This window comes from Vidua chalybeata, chromosome 2, assembly GCF_026979565.1.
Source record: "Vidua chalybeata isolate OUT-0048 chromosome 2, bVidCha1 merged haplotype, whole genome shotgun sequence".
Taxonomy (NCBI): Eukaryota; Metazoa; Chordata; class Aves; order Passeriformes; family Viduidae; genus Vidua; species Vidua chalybeata.
Window position 1 is genome coordinate 21,279,279 of NC_071531.1, and position 21,717 is coordinate 21,300,995.

Below are 21,717 nucleotides of genomic sequence, written 5' to 3' on the forward strand. Positions count from 1 at the left end.
GATAATTTAGGTAAATGACATGATATGCTTGTTTCGCTTCTTCCAGTGCTGTGGTTGAAACACTGAACACAGAGAAGGGATTTGGGAGACAATTTGAGATTTTTGGAAGCTTTCCTTTATTGTGATGCCTCCATGACATGGGGAAGATCAGGTAGAGAGAGGAGGAAAAAAACCAAAGGGGGCAAACATGGAGTCAAGATGATGCTCATAAAGCAAGTTAGGAAGCAGGGAGACAAAATATCTTTAATAATCAAGTATATTAAAAGGTTGTAATGAACTACAGCAAGAAACAGCAGTAAGTGATTCAGATATTTTGTGCAGAGCAAAAAGATATTTCTTTTTGATACAATCAAAATGAGTAAAGAAAGAAACCAGAAAGATCTTAAAAAAAATCATCATCAACAACAACAAAAAACCAACTCCAAACTCACTTCTAAAATAGGAGGCTTCTCTAGAGAGAACAGTGGAAGTCAAGGAACTTGTGAGACTGAAAAACAAAAGGCAAATGACAGAAAAACCCTCATGAGGGTCAGAGTCCATTACAGTTTCTGCAGTAGCAGAAGGGAGAGTCACACAAGGGTTTGATCAATTAAGACGATCAAAAGAGGATTCTCTATCAGTGAGACTAGAAATAAAGAGAGAAAGAGTAATAAACAGATAGGAAAAGGATGAAAATCATGTGAAGACTTCTGAGTTATTACTGAAGAAAAAGTGAATTTTCTCCCATGACCTACATATTATGAATCAGATACTTGATGCTATTTAAGTCCTTCAGTGGAGAACAAACACAAATCCATACCACACTGACACTTCAATGTTTTTCATGAATGGCAGCGCTCAAATCCAGAAAAGCAGCATTTGTCTTCTACTCTTGAGGAAACCTCAAGAAACAACTTTGCCGTAAACTATAACATGCAAATGTCTAATATCAGTGAAAGATATTTCTGTGTATCTATGGAAGCTTGTTACTTTTTGCTATTAGTTTTTGTGCAACTTCTTTGATAGATTACTTTGCCACTGTGTGTTACTATTAAAACAAAGTCTGGTGACAAGGAATGAGATTTAAATGAGACTAATGAAGTTTTTTAAAGTAATTTTGTGGAGGGACACCTATGCTTCCACAATGAGAGCTACCCCAACACCACCTGCAAGAAAAAGTAAAAAGATTCTTAGAGAGCTGATAGCTAACAGATGAAGTAAATCACAATTTTAGTCTTCTGTTAAAAGGAAAATTGAACAAGTAAAGTGAGTGGCACTTTCTTAATTAGATTTTAAAGATATTTATGACACTGCCACTCAAGTCAGGATTTGCATTTTAATATCTTCCTGGCCATTCTTGTCAGTTCTTTCATGACACTAATGAATGAATAAAATGCTGCTTTGTGTTCCAAAACAAATTAACTCTTTGTATTTTATTGCACATTTTAATGGCTATCTGATTTATCTATATATGTAGACAGCCCCATTTTTGAATCTCTGCTGATTTAAAAGAAAAAATTACACTAAATAAATTCGCTGAATTTAAAATTCCTAGTCAACTTCAAAAGACTCCTATAGTATTCCTCCTGTCACTTAGCACAGTAATACTATTCTTCGGACTCTGAGAAAGGTAGGAAGACATCTCCAGTTTTAAATTCATATTACTAAAATAGGATTTATTGCTCATCACTTTGCTGCTACTTAGCATTCAATCTGACAATCTGGTCACCTCACCTAATTTTGGATCACTGCAACCAATATGCAGGTCTTTATGTAAGCTAGTTACCAGCCCATACTTATCTGCTTCTTAACTTTGTTAGAGGTGTTTAGGATGAGAAGAGTTATGCTTGTTTCTCTTTTGATGAGAGTGACTCAGGTTAGCTTAGCTGTAGCCATCTATACTTGTATACATGTTGTCATCACCATCCTCAGAGTTTGCTAAAAAACCAAGGTGTTATGAGTCTTGAAGGCACCAAAAAGCCTCACTGGCCCTGCCCAGCCCTCGGGTGGACCCTCATCTGTGCACCCTGCCCATGGACTAGGATTCCCATTTCAGCTCACCCAAGGCCATCAGTCCCTGCCTGAGTGGTGCAGCAGTGGCCAGTTCCCAGCCCTGTCTCTGGATGTCTCTAGGCTACAGCCTTCCTTCCAGCTCTGTCTGTGCTCTCATCTCCTCCTGCTCCTTACTGCACTTCCTGGGTAGACCTTGAACTTGACTCACCACTTTGCCAGGACTGGGGCTATTGTGAAGCCTATTACCAGCACTCAGCTCTTCCCTCTTCCCATTCTGCTCAGGTGCTGGAAGACATTTCTCTGTTAGTAAAGTCACTGTCAGTGCAGGGGTCACTCACAGTTCTATTGGACTCACCTTCAGGATGAAGTGTCACCCTGCTTAGAAAGCTGAACTTGTCTCTTCAGTATTCTCTCATCTACCCTCAATTTTGTTTTTAAGATCAAATATCTATCTACAAGGTGCTGTTGCTCATGAAAATCCCACAGTGTTCATCCATAGCGTGTTAAAAATTTCCTCCCCTCAAGTACATGTAAAACCCAAAAATATCACTGACATGACTAGAAAATAGAGAAGTTTGCCTTCCTTTTTCATATATGTTACTTCTGCATACTTTTTAAAAATGAGCCTTACTTATCCTTAACAATCATTCAATGACCTTTGAAATACAGTCACTAACTACAGTACATCTACATCAACACTGCTTACAAGATGCTGCATCTTGCTCATATAAATGTGCAGTTTCTTCTGTTCCAGTTGTAGAAAATAAGAGCAAAATCTCATTTCAAGTATTTCAAGTGAATTTTCTTTTTGTCATCTAATTCATCCCCCTGCCACTGCACAATTGTTCTCCACAATGTATTTTCTAAGAGCTCTCTTGATGTATGGTGTCTTCTATTGTAACTTTTGTGCTACTATCATTCATTTCCTTTATTGCAGAAGACAAAGACATTTTATTGGCATGCTCCTTTCACTTGGTGTTTTATCTACTAACTTTCTCAAATACAAATCCTTCACAAACTTTTTCTGGAGTTTAAATAAGGATTTTGGTACAGATGACTGTCTCACAGTTCATTCGATTTGCCCCATCCCTCAATTACCTGTTGCACTATCTATTCTAAATTCCATTTCCACACCTTTTGTAGAGTTGTGATGCATTGAATGTTAAAATCCCTGTGAATTTACTGATGATTTAATCTTGTTTGCCTTCAGTTCAACAAAGTATTCCTACATTAGCTTAAAATAATAACTCCATGCTTAAATTTAGCAAAGTACAATGTATTCTATGACTGAAGCTGCTGTGTGCTTAACTAATTGTTTAAGCAAGGATGTGCATATGCTGCTCAACTTCCATCAAATCTCCTACTTCAAACAATTTATGAAGAATAATGAGTAAATTATTTTCTGGCCATCTGTGCTATTGCTTAATAAAACAGTTAATAAAACCTGTTTTATTTCTTTGCAACGCTGATATATATTAATGGATATACTATGAGGATTTTTTTAATGTTGTCTCAAGGCCTACAGGAAGAAGCTACCCAAATCAAGTTTTACCAAGTCTAACTGCCCTTTTTACTGGACAACTCTGCCTTGTAGAAAAATCAGTATTCAGCATTCAATCGTACTTCCCTGAAGATTAAACTCAAGTCTGCTTAGCAACATCCTCTCCCTCCAAACATACATTCCTAAGTAACTCAGTATCTCAGTGGTAATATCACGATGCCTTTGCTTCTTATGGCATATTCATGTATATGTATACCTGGCATGCTACTTAATATATCCAAGTAAATCCAGATGCTTTTGACCTGTGTGATGCATAGACCTGGGTGCAGCATTTGAACAAACTCCTTCCCAGCTCTTGGGTCTTCTGGAGAGATTCATCAGATAGTCCTACACAGTGCTCAGCTGAGATGTAATCAGCTATGGAGTAAGTTCATCTCAAACTAGAAGAATGCAGCAACGGACCTCGGTAACTCCAGCCACCGTCCTTCATTCTCTGTGCTGTATTTTCTTACAGATTTTTGTGTAAAAAAGATGAAAGTGCTAGAACTTCAGGCAGTGTCACGAAGGGCCAGGGGTTTTGATGATACAGGAGTGGCAAAAGGAATGCTGGTGGGGTTTTTTTCCCTCCAGTTTCTTGAGCACAGTATGTAGACCACTACTGTGAGTGAGGGGGTAGAAAACATGTTTCTTGCCTTTGGCTTGATCTTTTATTTTTTACTAACTGTACAATTGTATAATTGTATAATTACAAATGTAATAATTCTAACAAGCCTCAAAGTATCTTTGAAGAGGGCATTTCTAAATTAAATCAAACATCTATTACTTCTTGTGGCACTGTGAGGCTCAAGATATGTCAGGCAAGACAATTACTAAGACAAGTTAAACAAAGAAAGCTTTATCCTTGAGCATAAAATACACCTTTTTACTGGTCTAAAAGTATGTTGCCACACATTATGGTTTTCTTTAAGGGCCCTAACCTCTTATTTTAAGAAGTGATATAAATAAATAGAATATAAAACTGTTTGCAGTCTGAAGTCATTCAGTTACACATTGTACCTTCGCAGAACAACTGAAAGTGCTTTTGGCACTACATGACAGATATAAATTTTATATATGCCCTCCCTCCTCACTGCAGTTTAGAGTGATGACATGATATTGTGGAATAGAAACATCTGCATACTGGTAGCTGTTTCTGGACTGTTGAATCTTACATTAAATTTTTAATTCATAGTTCTGCAAACTCAGTCTCCATCTCTCAATTTCAGCTGGTTTCTTTATGTCAAAATACTCCCTATAAAATCTGTAAGAATAGTAATGGAAACAGGAAAGACTAGGAAATATTCTTCTATTTTATTCACTACCATGGCCCCTTCTAAGCATTTTTATGTTGTTCTTCACAAAGCAAATGACCTTACACATATTCCTCATCCATTGCAATGGAAAAGAAAATGGATTAAATTAATTATTTTCAGCTGTAAACCAGGTTTAGTTTAGCATTCAGCAGTGGTTTGCAGTAATCCATCCTTCATACTATAGTGCACTGCACGCTGACAGGCATTTACCTCTATTTCATTTTGTGATTAATTAAAACACACTTTCTATAACATTTCCAAAGAAGTCTCTAACTAGCTGTCATTTACTCTGAATATGTCCAAGATTAAAGTCTCTCTTAAACTTTTTACTGATACTCAGAGGGAATTCCTAACTCAGGTCTTGGTACTTAGACTCTGAAGACAAAAAAAGGAATCTAAAATTCAGGTAGGATTAAAGAACAGGAAATCTACCAACCAAAATGCATCCAAGTTGTAGTCAAGCCAGGCAGATGGACCTGCTAAACAATTTACCTGTCATCCAAATCTTCACCCTTACTTTGAAAACTTTGCCTGTCCTGCTGAATCTCATAGATCTGTCTAGTTTTAACTTCAGAACTTTGGATCACTACTCATCTATCAAACATAAGAAGACCTAAAAGGTTAAGCATAAAAAAACCCATCTGCTTCCACAACTAACTCTGTAAGAGCAGACCGAAATTTACAGGAGCAGCAAGATGCCCATACACGGACATATTACACAGCTGTACAGATATCCAAGAATGTAAATAGTTTAAGCCTTCCTAAAGCTTCTCCTCTACATCCCTGAGATACAATGTGTGCTCACACAGCTTTTGCAAGTATGTAGCAACTGAAATGCAAAATCTAACAATCCAGTGTGGCAAAAAAATATCTGAGGTCAATTTGGTCCACAAAGAGAACAAATTGCCTGAAATTGCTTAGAAAAGTAATATATACCAAGTATATACCAAGTATACCAAGTATAATTGTCATAGGAACTGTTCTTGTGTGTCCAGGCAGAGACTGCATTGGCAGGCTCAGCCAAGCTCTAAGGTTCACATGTTAATGGGGTAGAAACCTGTTTCTGACTTTTCCATGCCATGGCAATAACACAGATTTATCAAGCTTGACATGTAGACATTGTCCTTGTAATCACTTGCCAACATCTTAGGCTGAAAAATACTCACTAATGGAATAATACTTTAAAACATTCAAATGATTTATACTTAATTTTCTTGATTAAAAGATAAAATCTGTAACTTTTTCACATTTAAGCTGTGTTAAAGAGAGTAATGATGATTTTTTTCATATTTTCAAATACAAACACTTTCCATGGATTAAATGCTTTGAAAGATATGTATTGAAAAATATTTTCTGAAGCACAAGTGGCACATTTACTTTTTTTAGTTCCACCACATTTACTTTTTTTAGTTTAGTTGGCAATATAAAAGGGAGGGGGGGAAATTAGGCCTTTGATAATTATCAGGAGGTACAGGCTTTGTATAATCTATTTAGTATCATATTCCCAATTTCAGTTAAAGCATTTTTCATCACCTTTTTCTTGATTATTACAGCCTCTCTGTAAATACCAGCATGGTTTTCTAAGCCAGCCTTCTGTTGTCACAACACAGTCCTGGTATTTGGTGCTACACAGCATTCCTGAAATCACCAGAACCTTTAAATGACCCAACAGCTCCACTAGAGCAGAGCTAAATGAACTGAAGCATATAAGAAAACAACCTGCATTCTTGTACAATTTTTTGCAATTCCCAGTTGCTTTTCTATCCACAGACTGATTATGTTTCCATTGACCGTGAAACTGAGCCGAGACATTTGTGTTCAGTACTTACTCTTGTGCTAAGATAAGCTTATTAAAGCACTTTGCAATATTTTAGGGTAAACCTGATAACTCTAAAAGTATAATATCCAATAGAATACAGTTGTAAAAAACCTGGTAAATTTTGCTAATTTTGAAAAATTCAAATATCGTAATCCAAATATTTCAAGTACCATAATTCATTTTTAAATGGATTTAATTTTATTATAAACCCTATTTAACGTCACATAATTTATTTTCTGCCACTAAAGAATGCATCAAATTACTAATATTTTCCTTACTCAAAACATAAAATTAGAGAATGAAAATTAAAATAATGTATGAAGTTCTAAAGTTTTCTTTCAAAGTTTAAGAGTGACCATTGCAAACAGGACTCAAAAAAATTTTTTTACATGTCTTCTGTATTTGTTTTGAAGAAAAGTCAGTTATATAAAACCTCAGTTTCAGCATGATATAATAGCTACATTTTTCTCTGTCCCTTATTTTCTTGATTCTACCTTTGGTCTTCTTATTCTGATCAGCTCTGTTAGGATAAAATCTTCAATATGATATTTAGGTTTTTTAAGAAATTTCCAACTTTAAGGCAAAACTTCCCTCTCACAGCATAATTCAAATCATCTTCATTTCTGTGAAACATGTATTTGTCCTCATACTTGCACATAAGCTCATGCCCTCACAGCATACATACGAATAGCCCTCACTGATGAAGCTGATTTAGTCTGGAAAAAATGGTAAGTTTTATTTAATCTCTGGCTTTCTTATAAGTTGCTTTTTGAAAAGTGACCTGAATGTCCAAGAGCTCCAGTTGTTTCTGAATCATAAAAGTACGTGGTCTTAGAGCCTCCGCCTACAGCTGAAAATTGGTTTTAGTAACAATTACATTGGTTTTTTTAGAGTCAAAAAATTGTCGTCAACTAAAAATACTACAAGCAATCCACCATTCAGTATTATAGAGCTATCAGTATCATCCTCTATCGGTGTAAGTCAAAATCTTAAACTTTTATAAAATATTTATGAATCATAATTATGTTTGAGTATTAATCTTTGAGAAATCAGACACTAAAACTAGGATCTCATATAGAGCACCTGATGCAAATATATATATTAATAAAATAATTGTTTTAGCTTCTAAATTAGATATGCTGCATAAAACAGAGAGGGATATCCTACAGCACAGCAAACTCCATTTTATGTCAATGCCTTAAAACGCACAGTCTACCTACAGCAGACAGGGATTGAATTTTTCCGTAAAACAACTTAACCACGTCTGAGAGAGAAAGGCAATAGCTGATCAAAAGCAAACAGCAATGCAGTTGCAACAAAATCTGACTTGCTAGACTGGGATAATTTGAGAGATGAAGAAGTAGAGAAAGTGCATGAAAGTGCCTCCATGACCAGCTATGGGATAAAGTGAACTTAGACCCTGGTGAAACTAAAGGATTTGCAGTTCTAAGACACCACAGTCATGAAAAACTAATGAATCCTAATTTTAATGTTTCACAGAGCATCCTAGAATGCTCTAAAAATGCTTTCAAAAGAAATTTCAGAGTTTTGAGACACCATTTTCAAAGAATAAGTAATTTTTCACTCAGGTAGATTTATTCACTCACACTTTCTTGTCTAATGTTTCAGTCTTATACTTACATACTTCTAAAGTCAAAATCTTCATTAAACCATTTATATTTTGCTATTATCTCTCTCTAATTAGCTTTATGTTTATGTATCATGGTACTGTTTTAGCAGCTTCACCAAGTGATTAATTAACAATGCTAGCTTTCGGAAGATAAAGTATTTGGAGCTTGGCATTGGATAGGAATGGGAGGGGAACTTTGTTAAAAAACCCAGCAACTGATCAACCAAAAATAAACAACAAAAACCAACCAAACAAAAAACCAAACCCATGTGAATCAACTAAAACCTTCGAAAATTTCAATTCTGTAAAGAGCTAGAGTAGAGAATTCAAAGTGGAATTATCAACAACACAGTAATCAAGAGTGTGGTTTTGAGTCCACACTATAAAGCTTTGTGGCTAAGTAGTTTTGCTGTGAAGGATATGAACTAATGCTAAGGTAACTATAAGCTTTTAGGACTGAGATTCAGTCTCTATTTGTCACCAAACAGGACCATACAGAAAGATAAGACTTTCAGACTGAAAAACTGCCTGTAAAGATCCTATGGCATTGAAGAGAGTCCAGATAATATAATTAAGTTAATCTTGAAGATTCTATGGAGTCTTGAAGACTCTATTCACTGAGCAAGTGAGATGATTGAGAATCTTGCTTCTGTGATATAATACCATTTAAAAATTAATGTTCAACAGACAGGTAACAGGTTGTACATGAAAAATTAGCACACACTTGGTAATGACAAAATTATCTTAAGGATGACTAATGTTTCTTAATACTAAAAGGGTCACCCTTTCTTTATTGCATTAGCGATAATTCTAAGTACTAAATTTTCATTATCTTTATTGAGGTTTTATAGTCTTGTTGACTTTTAATGTTGTGAGTGAACCATGATTTCTAACTTCCTCCTTGTACTGTGAATGCTAGAAACCTATTTTGTTTTAAAATGTCAGTTTTGAAGAGGACTGAGTAATTGAGTCTCAGGTCTCATTTCACCTTAGTGTCCCACAACCAGGAGACCATAAAAGTCTCCTGACTACAAGTGAACTGCAACTGAAGAATTATTTTCAATAAATTTGGGGTTAAAACTTTGAATAGATGTGAAAAATGTCACAATGTGCAGGAACCTATTCTATACTATTTCACCTAATTTGCTTTTCTACTAAGAGGTAATTGAAAGAACTATGATAAAAAACTACAAGTGAAACATAGTCTCTTTCAGTTTCAAAAAGCTTTCATACAAATCCACTACAAAATTTCTGTACTAACAATGACATAACAAGTCATAGAAATCTGTTTGATGCTTCGCTGTCGGTTTTTTTCCCCCCTTATTTTTAGTTTTAGGAAACTATAAATGCCTTAAGAAAAGATACTTGAAAAATTCAATGTGTTATATACCCTCTGATATTTTGAGACCACATAAAATGGTCTGAAAGCAATAAAAAACCACTCTTTGCACTGAGATGTGAGCTTTTCTCAGGCTGAGAACAGTTTCACTGATTACTGAGTAATTCTGCTTGTGTTTTCTGTCCAAAGTACTGATCTGAACTTAAATTTAGAAGCAATTACATGGTACAGAGTGCACATAATCCACAGATTGCACACTGGCCTCCACCAAAGTATTGCCCAAGTGCACGTAGCCTGCAAACATTCACTGTTTTCTTCTATGTTTATTTCTTCTGCCTTTCATGGCAGGGTCTTTTTATGCCATACTGAGAAGTCACCTCACTATTGACAGTCAAGTTTCCAGGGAATTTCTCTAATAAACATATGGTTTGCTTTATTTTCTAGGAGCGATAATATGAGGTTAGAGGCTGTGGCACACAGAATACTCCACGTGGGTTGTGCATGCATTAACTACTTCCCTTGAAGAACACTGCCTAAGACAACATATGCCATTTGAATCCGACTTTAAAATCAGGATGAATCAGCTCTATGTTCTGAATGTAACATGCAAAATGCTGCAGGCTCAAATCCAACATTGAGCTAAAGATATTTTTGGAAGTGTAATGCTCCAGATATTGTTAAAGACTCACTTTTAATGTTACTTGGATTGCTGAAATTAATTTTTGAAAGTTGTAGTGCATTTTTACCAAGTCTTTTATATGGCTGTTGTTTTGACTACTGCTAAGTAGTCAAATTAATTAAAATATATCAGACAGTCACTCTAACTCAGATACCTTTTTCTATTTAAGTGTTAGCTGTGGCATATACAGAAAAAAAAATCCATTAAAATTTTTCATTTGTACACATCACAAGTGCATGACAAAATATCTGACAGCAAACCATTAAAGCTGAAGTTCAAATAGCACTAAATTATCTACTTTAAATGCCTTTGCCATTATATGATCATTGAAACCTGTCAACCTCATCATGTTCACTATAAACATTACTAATTTAGGTCAAGATATTTTGAATCCAATAGACCAGTATGTTGTTTTCTATTTTAATATGAAGAAAAAGTACTCTGATATGATCTATGTGTATAATGCCTCTGTCAAGGGTTATTTACCATGGTCCTTCACTGGGGGAACAGCCCTCTAAACCAAAAACATTCCTGAATCAATTTTACTACAACTGAAGAAAAAGTCTATTCTTTCTAGCTAGAAATCTAGAATTTTTGTGACAATAGGAAAGTTTTACTCCTTTAAATGTTTATTCTTTATGTTTGATCCTTTCTCATCTGTAATTTTCTGAGAAAAGATACAAGGTTGGTGTGATAAGATTTGATAAAAAATAAGTTGTTTCTTTGTAAGGAAACAAAATGTTTCCTTGACAGCAGTGGAAGCCATGTGGTAGTATCTCTCCTTTGAAGATGTTGTGCAAAAGAAGAAATTTCTGGATCAAACTTCTATTAAATTTACCTTCCTTTGTACTGTTAAGCAATGAAAGCAACTGTAACTGTTGGCATTCTCAGGGTCAATGTGAGCCTTTACTAATCTGTAACAACATCTTCTAAGTCCTTTGTTCCCCACAGAGAAATAAACTGTAAATGGAAAAAGCTCCTCAGGGAAGCAAGCAAAAAGAATAGGAAAAAGTCAGGCAAGGGTATGGGTTCTGCCAATGGTTCTTCTGTATATGACAAGCACATCCCACATCTTACAAATGAAGCTGCTGAAGCATTTGTTCACGCTATGGTAAAGAACATACTGAAAAATTTCCTCTGTTATTACTAAGAAAGTAACAAAAAAGAAGCTTACGTAGCTTTAGAGAATGCATGATTTGAAATTTCTTGTTTATATTCAGAAAGTGGAAGCAATATTAAAACAGATCTTTAAAATATCAAGTGCTTAGGAAAAACTAATACTTTCTAATTCAGAGCAAAGAGAAGTGTTTGTTTACTTTGTGGATGTTTGCACAATTATATTTCTTAGATGCACTAAGAGGACCAAACAAGGCAGGACAGACATTTACAAACACCTATTTTGGCACCACATAACAGTCCAAAATTTCCCTTATATACACATTAATGCATTTCTGTTTGCCAGAGACAACCACTAGATTCACCTGCCCTCACACTGAGAACTTGACAGCAGAGAAAACATTTCAAGCTGGTTCCAGAGCTTTGTAGAAGTTTTCCAGTTTCTATTACTTGTCTAAACTCCAAGTCCTGTGTTTTTCCTCTGATTACAATATTGTGCTCACCAGCCAGTGTTTTAAGCATATGAATTCATTTTACAGTTTTTAATTATTAACACTGAATGTGATATTACAAAAAATTAAGCTAAGAATGGCACCATAAATAATGCAAGCCCCCTTAATTTATAAGGTAACCCTTACTACCCTTTAAGGCATGAATAACACTGGGCTTTTGAGAGGTAGGGAAAAGTGGAAGATATTCCTCTTGTTTAATTTCTTCAGAAACAGGTCTTATTTTAACTCCATTTCACAAGAAAGGTTGCACTTGTCCAAACCAGAAATTGTTACAAAATGACCCTTCTGAGCAGATTTTTCATGCTTTGTCCTCTCTTTATTATGACTCCAATGTCTTTAGTCAAACTAAATCTGGAGGAACCCAAAACAGTGTTCTGGTACATTTATCCTATATATTCAGTCTGAAAACTGCAAACCAAAATATTTCTCTCTCATTTTCTTTTTATTTGTTTTTCACCTTCAATTTTTACAGCTGAAAATGTAGAAAAAGGCAAAATTCATTACCAGGAAGGGCCTATAACCCCTAGCCATAGAACAAAATACATCTCATGAAATACTGTTGGATGCTGAGAACATTGCAACAGCCAAGAATCAGAATAGCTTTGAATTCTGTGATGTTACAGAGAATCCCTCAGTGGTGAATTGGACTGAAATAATTTCAGTAATTGAGGTAGTTCACAACATGCAAGAAAGTCAATATAAACACTAATTGAAATGTATCTTGTTTGTTAATTTCTATATAAAGCTTTCCAGTGAATTTCTACTGTTTTTAAAAGTCATTATATTTGCACAATAAGCTAGTTTGGCATTGCAGTGTAGTCTGCTTCAATTGAACTTCCCATAGAAAATCTCCTTGTCTTTTGTTTTCTGAATGACATATTCCACTGAATAGCTAAATGCATTTTGAAATAGAAAAAGTGAAGTGCTGCTAGTAAAGTCACTCTAGCATTTATCAGAAACATTAGTATATTTTTATCAATAGTATGAAAATACTGTGAAGATCATTATTTCTTTATAATGCAGACTGTATTGCATTATATGTATTTATTACACAGCATTACAATATATTTCCTCCTTATCAAATCAAAGTTTTGCACACAAGCAGTGCAACCTGAAAGATGAAGTTTCATTCAATTGTAGATTTGCTGTGTATCTGATTAATCCTCCCCTTATAATTAAGTTGTCATAGCAATGCATTTTTAGTAGTACTGATTAATATCCCAGTAATATTCTGGAGACAGTGCTCTTGGTAGTTTTTTAGTACTCAGTTATGCTAAATTATAAAGTTAGCAAATACAAAAGTACTGGTCAACTTGCTCAAGCAGAAGAACATGTGATCAGATTTAAAATAGGCCAAAGTATCATCTGGCATACATCACAGAAAGCAACACAAAATTTTGGGTGGCTCAGCTCAAGAAAGTAAAGGCAGATCATATATCTGTTTTATTTTCAATATAAATTCTTAATGATTAAAAAAATTACTCCATGCTTTAAAAAAACAAGGTTATTACACCCTACTTGGAAGAAAGAAAATGCAGTGATTTTTTTTTTCTAAAGGTGCTGTTTTCATATATTGGTACTTCTGTGATATACCAAGCAGCTGTGCAGAAAAAAATATTGATAATGGGAAACCACTTTACTTTTTTACATGTCTTCCTCTCTGTATTTTTGACAGATACATTAAATTACAAATATTTATAACGTTTCAAAATAACAGGAATTCGTTCTTCAAGGACTAGGACTATATATCTTGGCTGCTTCCAAGGAAATTATAACAAGTTAGACTCAATGATCCTTGTGGGTCCTTTCCAACTCAGCTTATTCTGTAACTCTGTGATTCTGTGAAGTATCAGCATGCAAAAGTCTGTGAGAGCAAAAGAAAATTGCCTGATATTTCATTCATTTTTTAAAAATCAGAATATGAAGAATTATGTGCATTATTTTCTAGCAGAAGGTAAAATGTGAGTCAAAGTGACATGAAGAAAAAATGGTGTCAGCTTATTTCTGTGGCTGGGAAAAACAAAGAAAAGAGAAAAAAAAAACAAGAGATCATTTTCCTCACGACTCTCTAAAAAGCACAAGGTTTAAATTCTGCAGACTTGTTTGAGAAGGTCATTGCATAGCACACATTCTATAAAAGCTCCTTCAAAGGACTGATCAAGGGGAAAGTACATTGTGAATGCAATAACTGACCTAACTAATATAACTTAATGAAGATGTGTATTGATTTGGTTATGAGGAACTCTTAGCCTCTAAATATATAAATGCAAAATGGTAATTGTTCACTCTGAAGTTTCTGACCTTCCCTCAATGATGAAAGAAACATGCTTGCTTAAGTCAGACTAGAATCTTGCAAGCAAGGGAAAGATGTGCAGCTACCAAAAATTTGACGTACACTACATTTGCCTATTTAATATATATATGTAAGAGTCAAAAATTAAACCAAAAAAACCGGGGTCTGGACTGAAGCACAGTGAAAATTTAATAGTGACAAAGATGGAGTTATTAAGGGAACTGTGGGGTGATGAAGTTAAAAAGGAACCAAATAGTTAAGCAGAATTTAGCTGAGGATTTCCTGAGAATCAAAGCTAATACTACACTCTCAGCATCTAGAAAAAATATGCAAGCTGTCACTGATATGCAAACTGAGACTTCACAGAAAATAAATATAGCAAGAAATCTCATGGTAGATTCATTAATAAGTGCATATACACAGTATATTTACCATTACCTTGTACCTTAATCAATAAATACATACATCACATTTTCCTTAACTGTTTTAAGTTTTTTCTTCTAAGCTGTTGTTGCTTTGTTCTTCAAAAAGTGCATCTTTGAAATTAAGAGAAATTACATGTTTAATGAAGGAATAAGCAGTCTAGTTGGACACTTGGGTTAGGGCCCATTACCAGAGAAGTGCAGAAGATGCAGAACATGGTGTGAAGCTCTCACAGAGGACTGGTACCTAAGATAGTAGAGAGGAATACCTGGCTATTGTCTATTCTCACTACAATGTAAGCTGATAAGGCAGAATATCAAAACCCTTTGTGCTTGTTTTGCCTGGAATAGAGTCAATTTTCTTCACAGTAGCTAATATGGGGCTGTTTAGCATTTGTGCTGAAAACATTGTTGATAACAGGGATTTTATTTATTACTGAGCAGACAAGGCTGTTCTGCCTCTCACCCCACCCCACCAGTGAGCAGGCTGGGGGTGCACAAGGAGCACTTGGTGGCAGCTCTGCTGGGACAGCTGACCCCAACTAACCCAAGGCATATCCTAGACCAAATGACATTATGTTCAGCATGGAAAGCTGCAGAAATAAGAAGGAAGGGAGGACATTCAGTGATGACATTTGTTTTCCCAAGTCATCCCCAAGTCATTCCCAAGTCATGGAGCCCAGCTTTCCTGAAGATGGCTGAACACCTGCCTGTTAATGGGAAATCCTTGTTTTGCTTCGCTGACATGTGTGGCTTTTGCTTTATCTATTACAATGTCTTTATCTCAGCTAATGAGTCTTCTCACTTTTACCCTTCCAGTTCTCTTCCCCATCCCAGAAAGAGACACAGAGTGGCTCTGTCAGGCTTAGTTGCTGTCTGGAATTAAACCACAACAACCTTCTGTACAAAAGCCAGCCCGTTGTTATGAAAATATTATTGCCAGGTTCTGAGTGGGCTTTATCATTTGAATGCCTTGGAGAAAGGATGAATCACACTCTACATTGCTGTTGCTCATCAAGTAAATACTAGACTAGTAGGCTAGTCCCCCACTGTTGCTCACATTCATTTCCCATCACATTCCCCTTCAGTGAAAAATAAAGGGTTATGTCATCTTGCAAAGGTGTATGTTTGAGAAAAACAGCTTCTCTGCCCACTTCTCTCATTATGATGCAGAATAACTTCATCCACCACCGGCTACAAAATGGTTCTAGATCTGGTTGCTTGGTTCTTCCTTATGATTATTTATCAAACATAGAGGCACAGTAATGGTAAATAAATATTATACGTAATATTTTCCCTTTTCCTAGTTTAAAGTCCAAGACAGGTAGAGAGTCAGCTTAGAGATGACCAAGAAAACAGAGATTCCAAATACTTCAAGTTTGCATATTAACTATTAAACAAGTCCTTTCCCACAACACTTAAATAAAAAAAAAAAAAATTCTAAGCCAAAGATTGTTTCGGATCATTATTTTGAAGCTGTAACACAAGGCATCACTTTCAATGTCAACTGAGATGGGACAAAATGTTTAACTTCATTCAGCACAGAGATTTTTATAGAAAGGGAAATATGCCTCGGTTAATGTGGAAGGTGCTACTAGAAACAGTGAGCTGTTAGTTAAAAAAGAGCAAATCAGTGAGAAATGCTTTTTTCCTTGAACTACAAAGTAGAATTATGCCATTCATAAAAAACATGAAAAGGGACTCTATAATACTATATTAATTTATTGGATAATTATAACTTTGACTCAGGGATTCTTCTACATTTTGCTATCTGACTAACAAAAATGGCCAGGCTGACATCATACCTGTGCTGTTGTTCAGCAAACCATCCTATTACCTGAGCATTTTTAGGATAATGTAAGAGTTAACCTTGACTACTTCATTCTGCTGCACAGACTCTCTCTCATGAAGGTTTAAAAAAAGGACATTTTCAGATACCATAGATCTCAGTATTGTATTCATATTTAACATTAATACATAACAAAATAACATCAAACAGTGAAATGTTGAGTAGGAATGTAACAGCAAAGACAAAAGTGAAAGAGAAGGAAAAAGGTTAGATATTTTCAACAACTTTTTTGTTACTATAGCCCAAGGCTTCCTCCTGGTTCTTTTCAAGCTGCAATAAAAATTATATTAAATATTTAAAATGTGAACAGGCAAGTTTACTTACTGCTTCCTGGATGCCAGCGCACTGCATTTAAATATGCATTGCAGTAATGGAAGAGAAATTCATGCTTAGATTGAGTAACTTTTCCTTGAAGTAAAGGTAGCAGATCATGTCCATCAATAATCCTGAGTAAGAAAACATTTCAAAATCAGAAAAATAACTCAAACCTCACTTTCCTAGAAGATAATTCTACTTATCTGCTGATTAAAAAAAAACCCCAAATCTAAATGGCCACCTCCAATTGGTCAATTCAGAGAAAAACCTTCAGGTGCTCTTCCCTTTGATTTTTACATTACCTAAGGAAACAATTTTACATTTTGTCATTATGAATAGTTCCCTAAACTCTTTTTTTTCACTTCTGAGAAGGCAAACAGACATAAGTGAATAAATTGCTACAACACAGTCCTTCACATTTACCTATTCAAGTTTTTAGGAGTAGTCTGGCCAAAGTAACCCTAAAACTAGAGAAAATATGTTGTTCTGTGCTAGCATCCCCAGAAGTAGTGGTAATATCTCTGTTCAGTATATTATGTATGCCAAAATTTAAGACAGAAGTGGTAATTTAAAATTTGAAAATTAACTGTTTAAATATGCATTTATCATTTACACACACACACACACACACACACACACACAAATATATATAAATTCTCTAAATGCTGTTTGACAATTTGATCATGCTTTGAAGGAGTCAGTCAATTTACATAAAAACTGAGCTATAAAATAAGCAAGACTTTTAGCTTTTACCCTAAATTAAACCTTTGAATTGCTGACATCAGCTGGCAGGGGAGAAATCATAGTCTGCATTTTTGACTTGGTATGAATTACAAATTTTTCAATAAGTTTTATCGGAAATTACTTTTTGCTGACATAAAGATCAGCAAGTAATTCTTTCTCAAGCATTTTGAGTAACATCCCATAAAAATTTTTGGAAACTTATAAAAAGCTTTAAAAGGTCTATGTTGATTTTCATTACCTTTACAAACATGCTCATCTCATTACCATTACATAAAACATTTTTCATGTTAGTGCAAATACTGTAAGACAAGTACTAAGTTTACTTTTTTAAGTCACGTGTGATGATTGAATTCTTGTCAGCAACTGTATGCAACAAAGCCATTCAGAGTAACACTTTTCTCAAAGGATTGGCAGGAAAACTTCCTGGAATTTTGAAAGCTATCTTGTCTGATAACTGCCATCTGGGTGAATCCCTGTCTGTGGGGGTCTGTTAAAACAGAGTCTTTCCCACTTTCAGTTTTTCATGTTCTCTTGCCCAAGTAACAGGCTCTTGTCTTGCAAGCTTGTTCATTAACAGATGCATGTCTGTTGAACACTTCGTGTTCTGGAGCCTGTATGGGGAAAAAAGCATCTCCATAAAAATGTCTCCAGTACTCTAGGATTGCTACAGTTGCTGGATTCAGAGGAATATACAAGACTTTTCTTTCCAATTACTAATTTCTCTTCTTTAACTACGAGCATCTCTTCCATTCCTTTTTAAGCTGCTCTCTCACAGTGAGAGAATATCAATTATATTAACTTCTCTTATTTCTCAGGTAGAATTCAGTGGAGCTATAAGAACCCAGGTGCTGGAACAAAAATACTTCAAGCTAGTCCATGATCTAAGATGAAGCAGTACTTATGGCATCAGTCTAACACAGAAGAATCACAGTGGAGCAACCTACAAGTGAAAGTTTCACAAATATATTTGAATTTCTATAAAGGGGATCAAAGAAAACATCAGCACTTAGTATTTACTCAAGCAATAAAAAAACAAAATGCAAAAGATCTGCCACATAAAGAACAATCAGAACTTCTGAGGTTTGACATAATTACTGCTTGTAGAGCATCTCTCAGGACCAACCTGACTAATTTTTCATGTCTTAAGACTTGTCCTGCCCTGCCATTTCCTTCAAACACTCAATGAATAATCATTAGCAGAGTGACTCTGCTCACCACTGGGCTTCCCCATGTGGATTCTTGATACTTTGTGCTCAAAAGCTGTTTGTGAGTCATCACTGTGTTCAAAGCATACACATATCAATAGGTTTCTCCACTTACTGGATTTGGATAGCAACAGCACTTAGGCAGAGGCACCTTGCCACTGAGACTGTGTATCTCACAAACAAGATAAAGCCTGGGGATGTAGCAGTGTCAGGAAAGCATCTTATGAATTGTGGAAGTCCAGTGGCTTTTCTTATCAGGCTGCAAAAGCCTGTAGGGGATTATTTTTACTAACTAGGTACAGAGAAAAAAAAAAGACCAAACCAAACAAAAAAACCCAAACAAAACTGTGAAAAAAGCCTAGCTAGCATTTTTATGTTTTGTGATATTAAGCAGGTCAAGGCTAAGCTCATGAAGTTTAAAGTAATTTACACTTAAGTTTCTTTTCCTACCAAAATCACTCATGCAGAACAGAATCTTTTTTGATACATTCATTTTTGCTTTTAGCAAGTAATTCCAAGTTTCATTTGACAGTACATTGATCTGATGGTATTCTGTTATCTTTTTGGTTCTTTGGTTCTTGTTCTGTGAGTTAAGCTGTATTTACATACATTTCTGTAAAATATTCTCAGTATGTCAATATGAAAAGAGACAACATAATATTGCAAGTATAAAACCTAGTTTCTTATTTACATTCTCACCTCTATCTTAATAGATATCACCAGAATGAATAAAACACTCATGACACTTTCTATAAAACAGAGATGACTACAGAGCATACCTGTCAGAGGGTAACTGTGCATCTGCAAGTTGAACTATGGTAGGAAATATATCCATGTTACTTGTTGGCTCATCAATATAGGCACCAGCCTGTACCACTCCAGGCCAACGGAGAAGACCTGGCACACGGATACCTCCTTCCCAGTTTGTTGATTTTCCACCTGAAAAATTTAGTTTTGTTTGCTGAGAAAACAATTTCTTCTTTGATAATGCTACCCTATAAGATTCAATTTCCAAATATTATACATTCTGTCTGGCTAGAATGTTTCCATTAGACAAATTTGTCCTATTCTTAATTTTCTGGATTTTCTACCTTCTGTAGTACTCTCTTATTGTAAATTTACTAATATGTATTAGACAGAGCTTATAAAATTTATTTAAATTACACCAAAAAACATATTTGTAGGAGATTAAAGAGCACTTCACTGGAATCTTCACATAGGAATTGGCCTAGATAATGTGGCCCATAGATATATGAACCTATAACCAAAAAACAGGAATCCAAAAAAAAGAGCTACACTTAGATATCTGAGGTATGAACCCAGAGAAGGTACATGATATTTTATTTAAAATGGTGCTTAATGACTGTATATAGAAGAAAGTACTAATTTAAGTATGTTATTGAATTCTCCAATTCAATGCATTAGAAACAAATTCACTTCAGTGATGATAACTTTCAGGATACTTTTGTGTTCTAGACCAACACAATTGCATCAAATGCGCTATCAACTGATTCCATTCAACAGTGACTTGCAGTCATTTACTGTTTCTACAAGATCCATCACTACTGAGTCCTCCCAGCACCTTTGGCAGAAGGGCAATGGGTTCATTCTCTGACAGCATATTCACCATTACTGAATAGATAATTGACATGGCTCTGTTTGAAGAGGCATCACAAATGCTATTACCAATGTCCTGCACAGTTGTGACTATGTAGAGCACTTCAGGGTGACCTTTGAAACTAATATACCACTTGAAAAAGAAATCTCTGTTCAACAGATGGGTTTTGGATATGGTTAAACACTGTCAGGGCCATTTGGAAATAAATTGAGATTATTTTATAGAATTAAAATGTCTGCAAAAACAGGAATATATGGGTTGGACTTCTGCCATTAAATGAATCAAATAGCAATTCATGGTTCAGTCAAAACTGCTACAGAACTATTTTTACCGTGTATCTCCCTTTTTCAAGTTAAAAAAAAAAAAAAAAACAAAACCAAACCAAACAAAAAATTATTACAACAAAATATTTCAAAAGTTCTGTTTCTTCAGCATCTTAAACACCCAAAACACCTCATAGATGTCAATACCTTTGGTATTGACCCCAGGCCTTGTTATACATGCTGTCTATTTTACTGACTTCTTGATGATCTTTTCCATTTCAGCAAAGGGGGTTCAGAATCCACCTGGTTTTCTACAGGATTTTCACTGTAAAGGTAAGTAGTAGCTTCAAGACAGCCAATTCTTTTTTTGTATAAATTTACCTTTTTCTTTTCTTGTAAATGAAAGACCATTAGCTCATGATTCTTTGTTATATCAGATTTTTGCTTAATTTTTTTCACGGGCTTTATCAGAACTCATAATATTGAATAGTCAGAGACACATCTAGTCTAACATCAGAAAAGTTAGGCTTTTTAATATTCAGCCTTATGTCAAGCAACAATATTTGCTTAAGTTTTTTTTTTTTTTTTTAAACAGTGTCCAGATCAGATCTCAACTAGATCGTCTGTCTTCTAGAATACTTAAAAGTTTACTGTCATGGCTGAGTTAAATGTAATTCCATTCTCATGATGAAGTGTGTGACTACCTACCCAAGAATGAGATGCATGTCCTATTTTTGTTTACATTCTAGTAAAATATTATTTTTAAAACACAACTCTAAAGAAAATGTAGATTTAAGTTCATAAAGTGTTATTTGGTGAGACGTAGAACACCTGTCACCAGAAGAAAGTGTTTACCCAAAAGTATGCTGGTCAGTTGTTAATGTTGTTGGGTCAAGATCAGTGTAGATGTCAATAGGCTGTGTCCACCTTCTGTAGAAAAGATGACTCCACCCCTGTACAACAGCCATTACGTTTTTCAACGTTTGGTAGGAATTAGGTGTTACACAGCAGGAAAGATCAAAAACCTGACTGAGCTATGGTGCATAGAAAATCCTGAGTAGGAGTTGT

The 21,717-nt window shown here is 35.1% G+C and overlaps 1 protein-coding gene across 1 annotated transcript in view; it reads right to left on the reverse strand.

Moving 5' to 3' along the window:
• Positions 1 to 21,717, reverse strand: part of STS (steroid sulfatase) — a 97,764-nt gene that overhangs the window by 12,508 nt on the left and 63,539 nt on the right. The window contains exons 8-9 of the mRNA XM_053935502.1: positions 19,548 to 19,707; positions 16,829 to 16,950 (exon numbers count right to left, since the gene is read on the reverse strand). Of these exons, the coding sequence (XP_053791477.1) occupies positions 16,829 to 16,950; positions 19,548 to 19,707 (282 nt within the window). The remainder of the gene's footprint in view (positions 1 to 16,828; positions 16,951 to 19,547; positions 19,708 to 21,717) is intronic.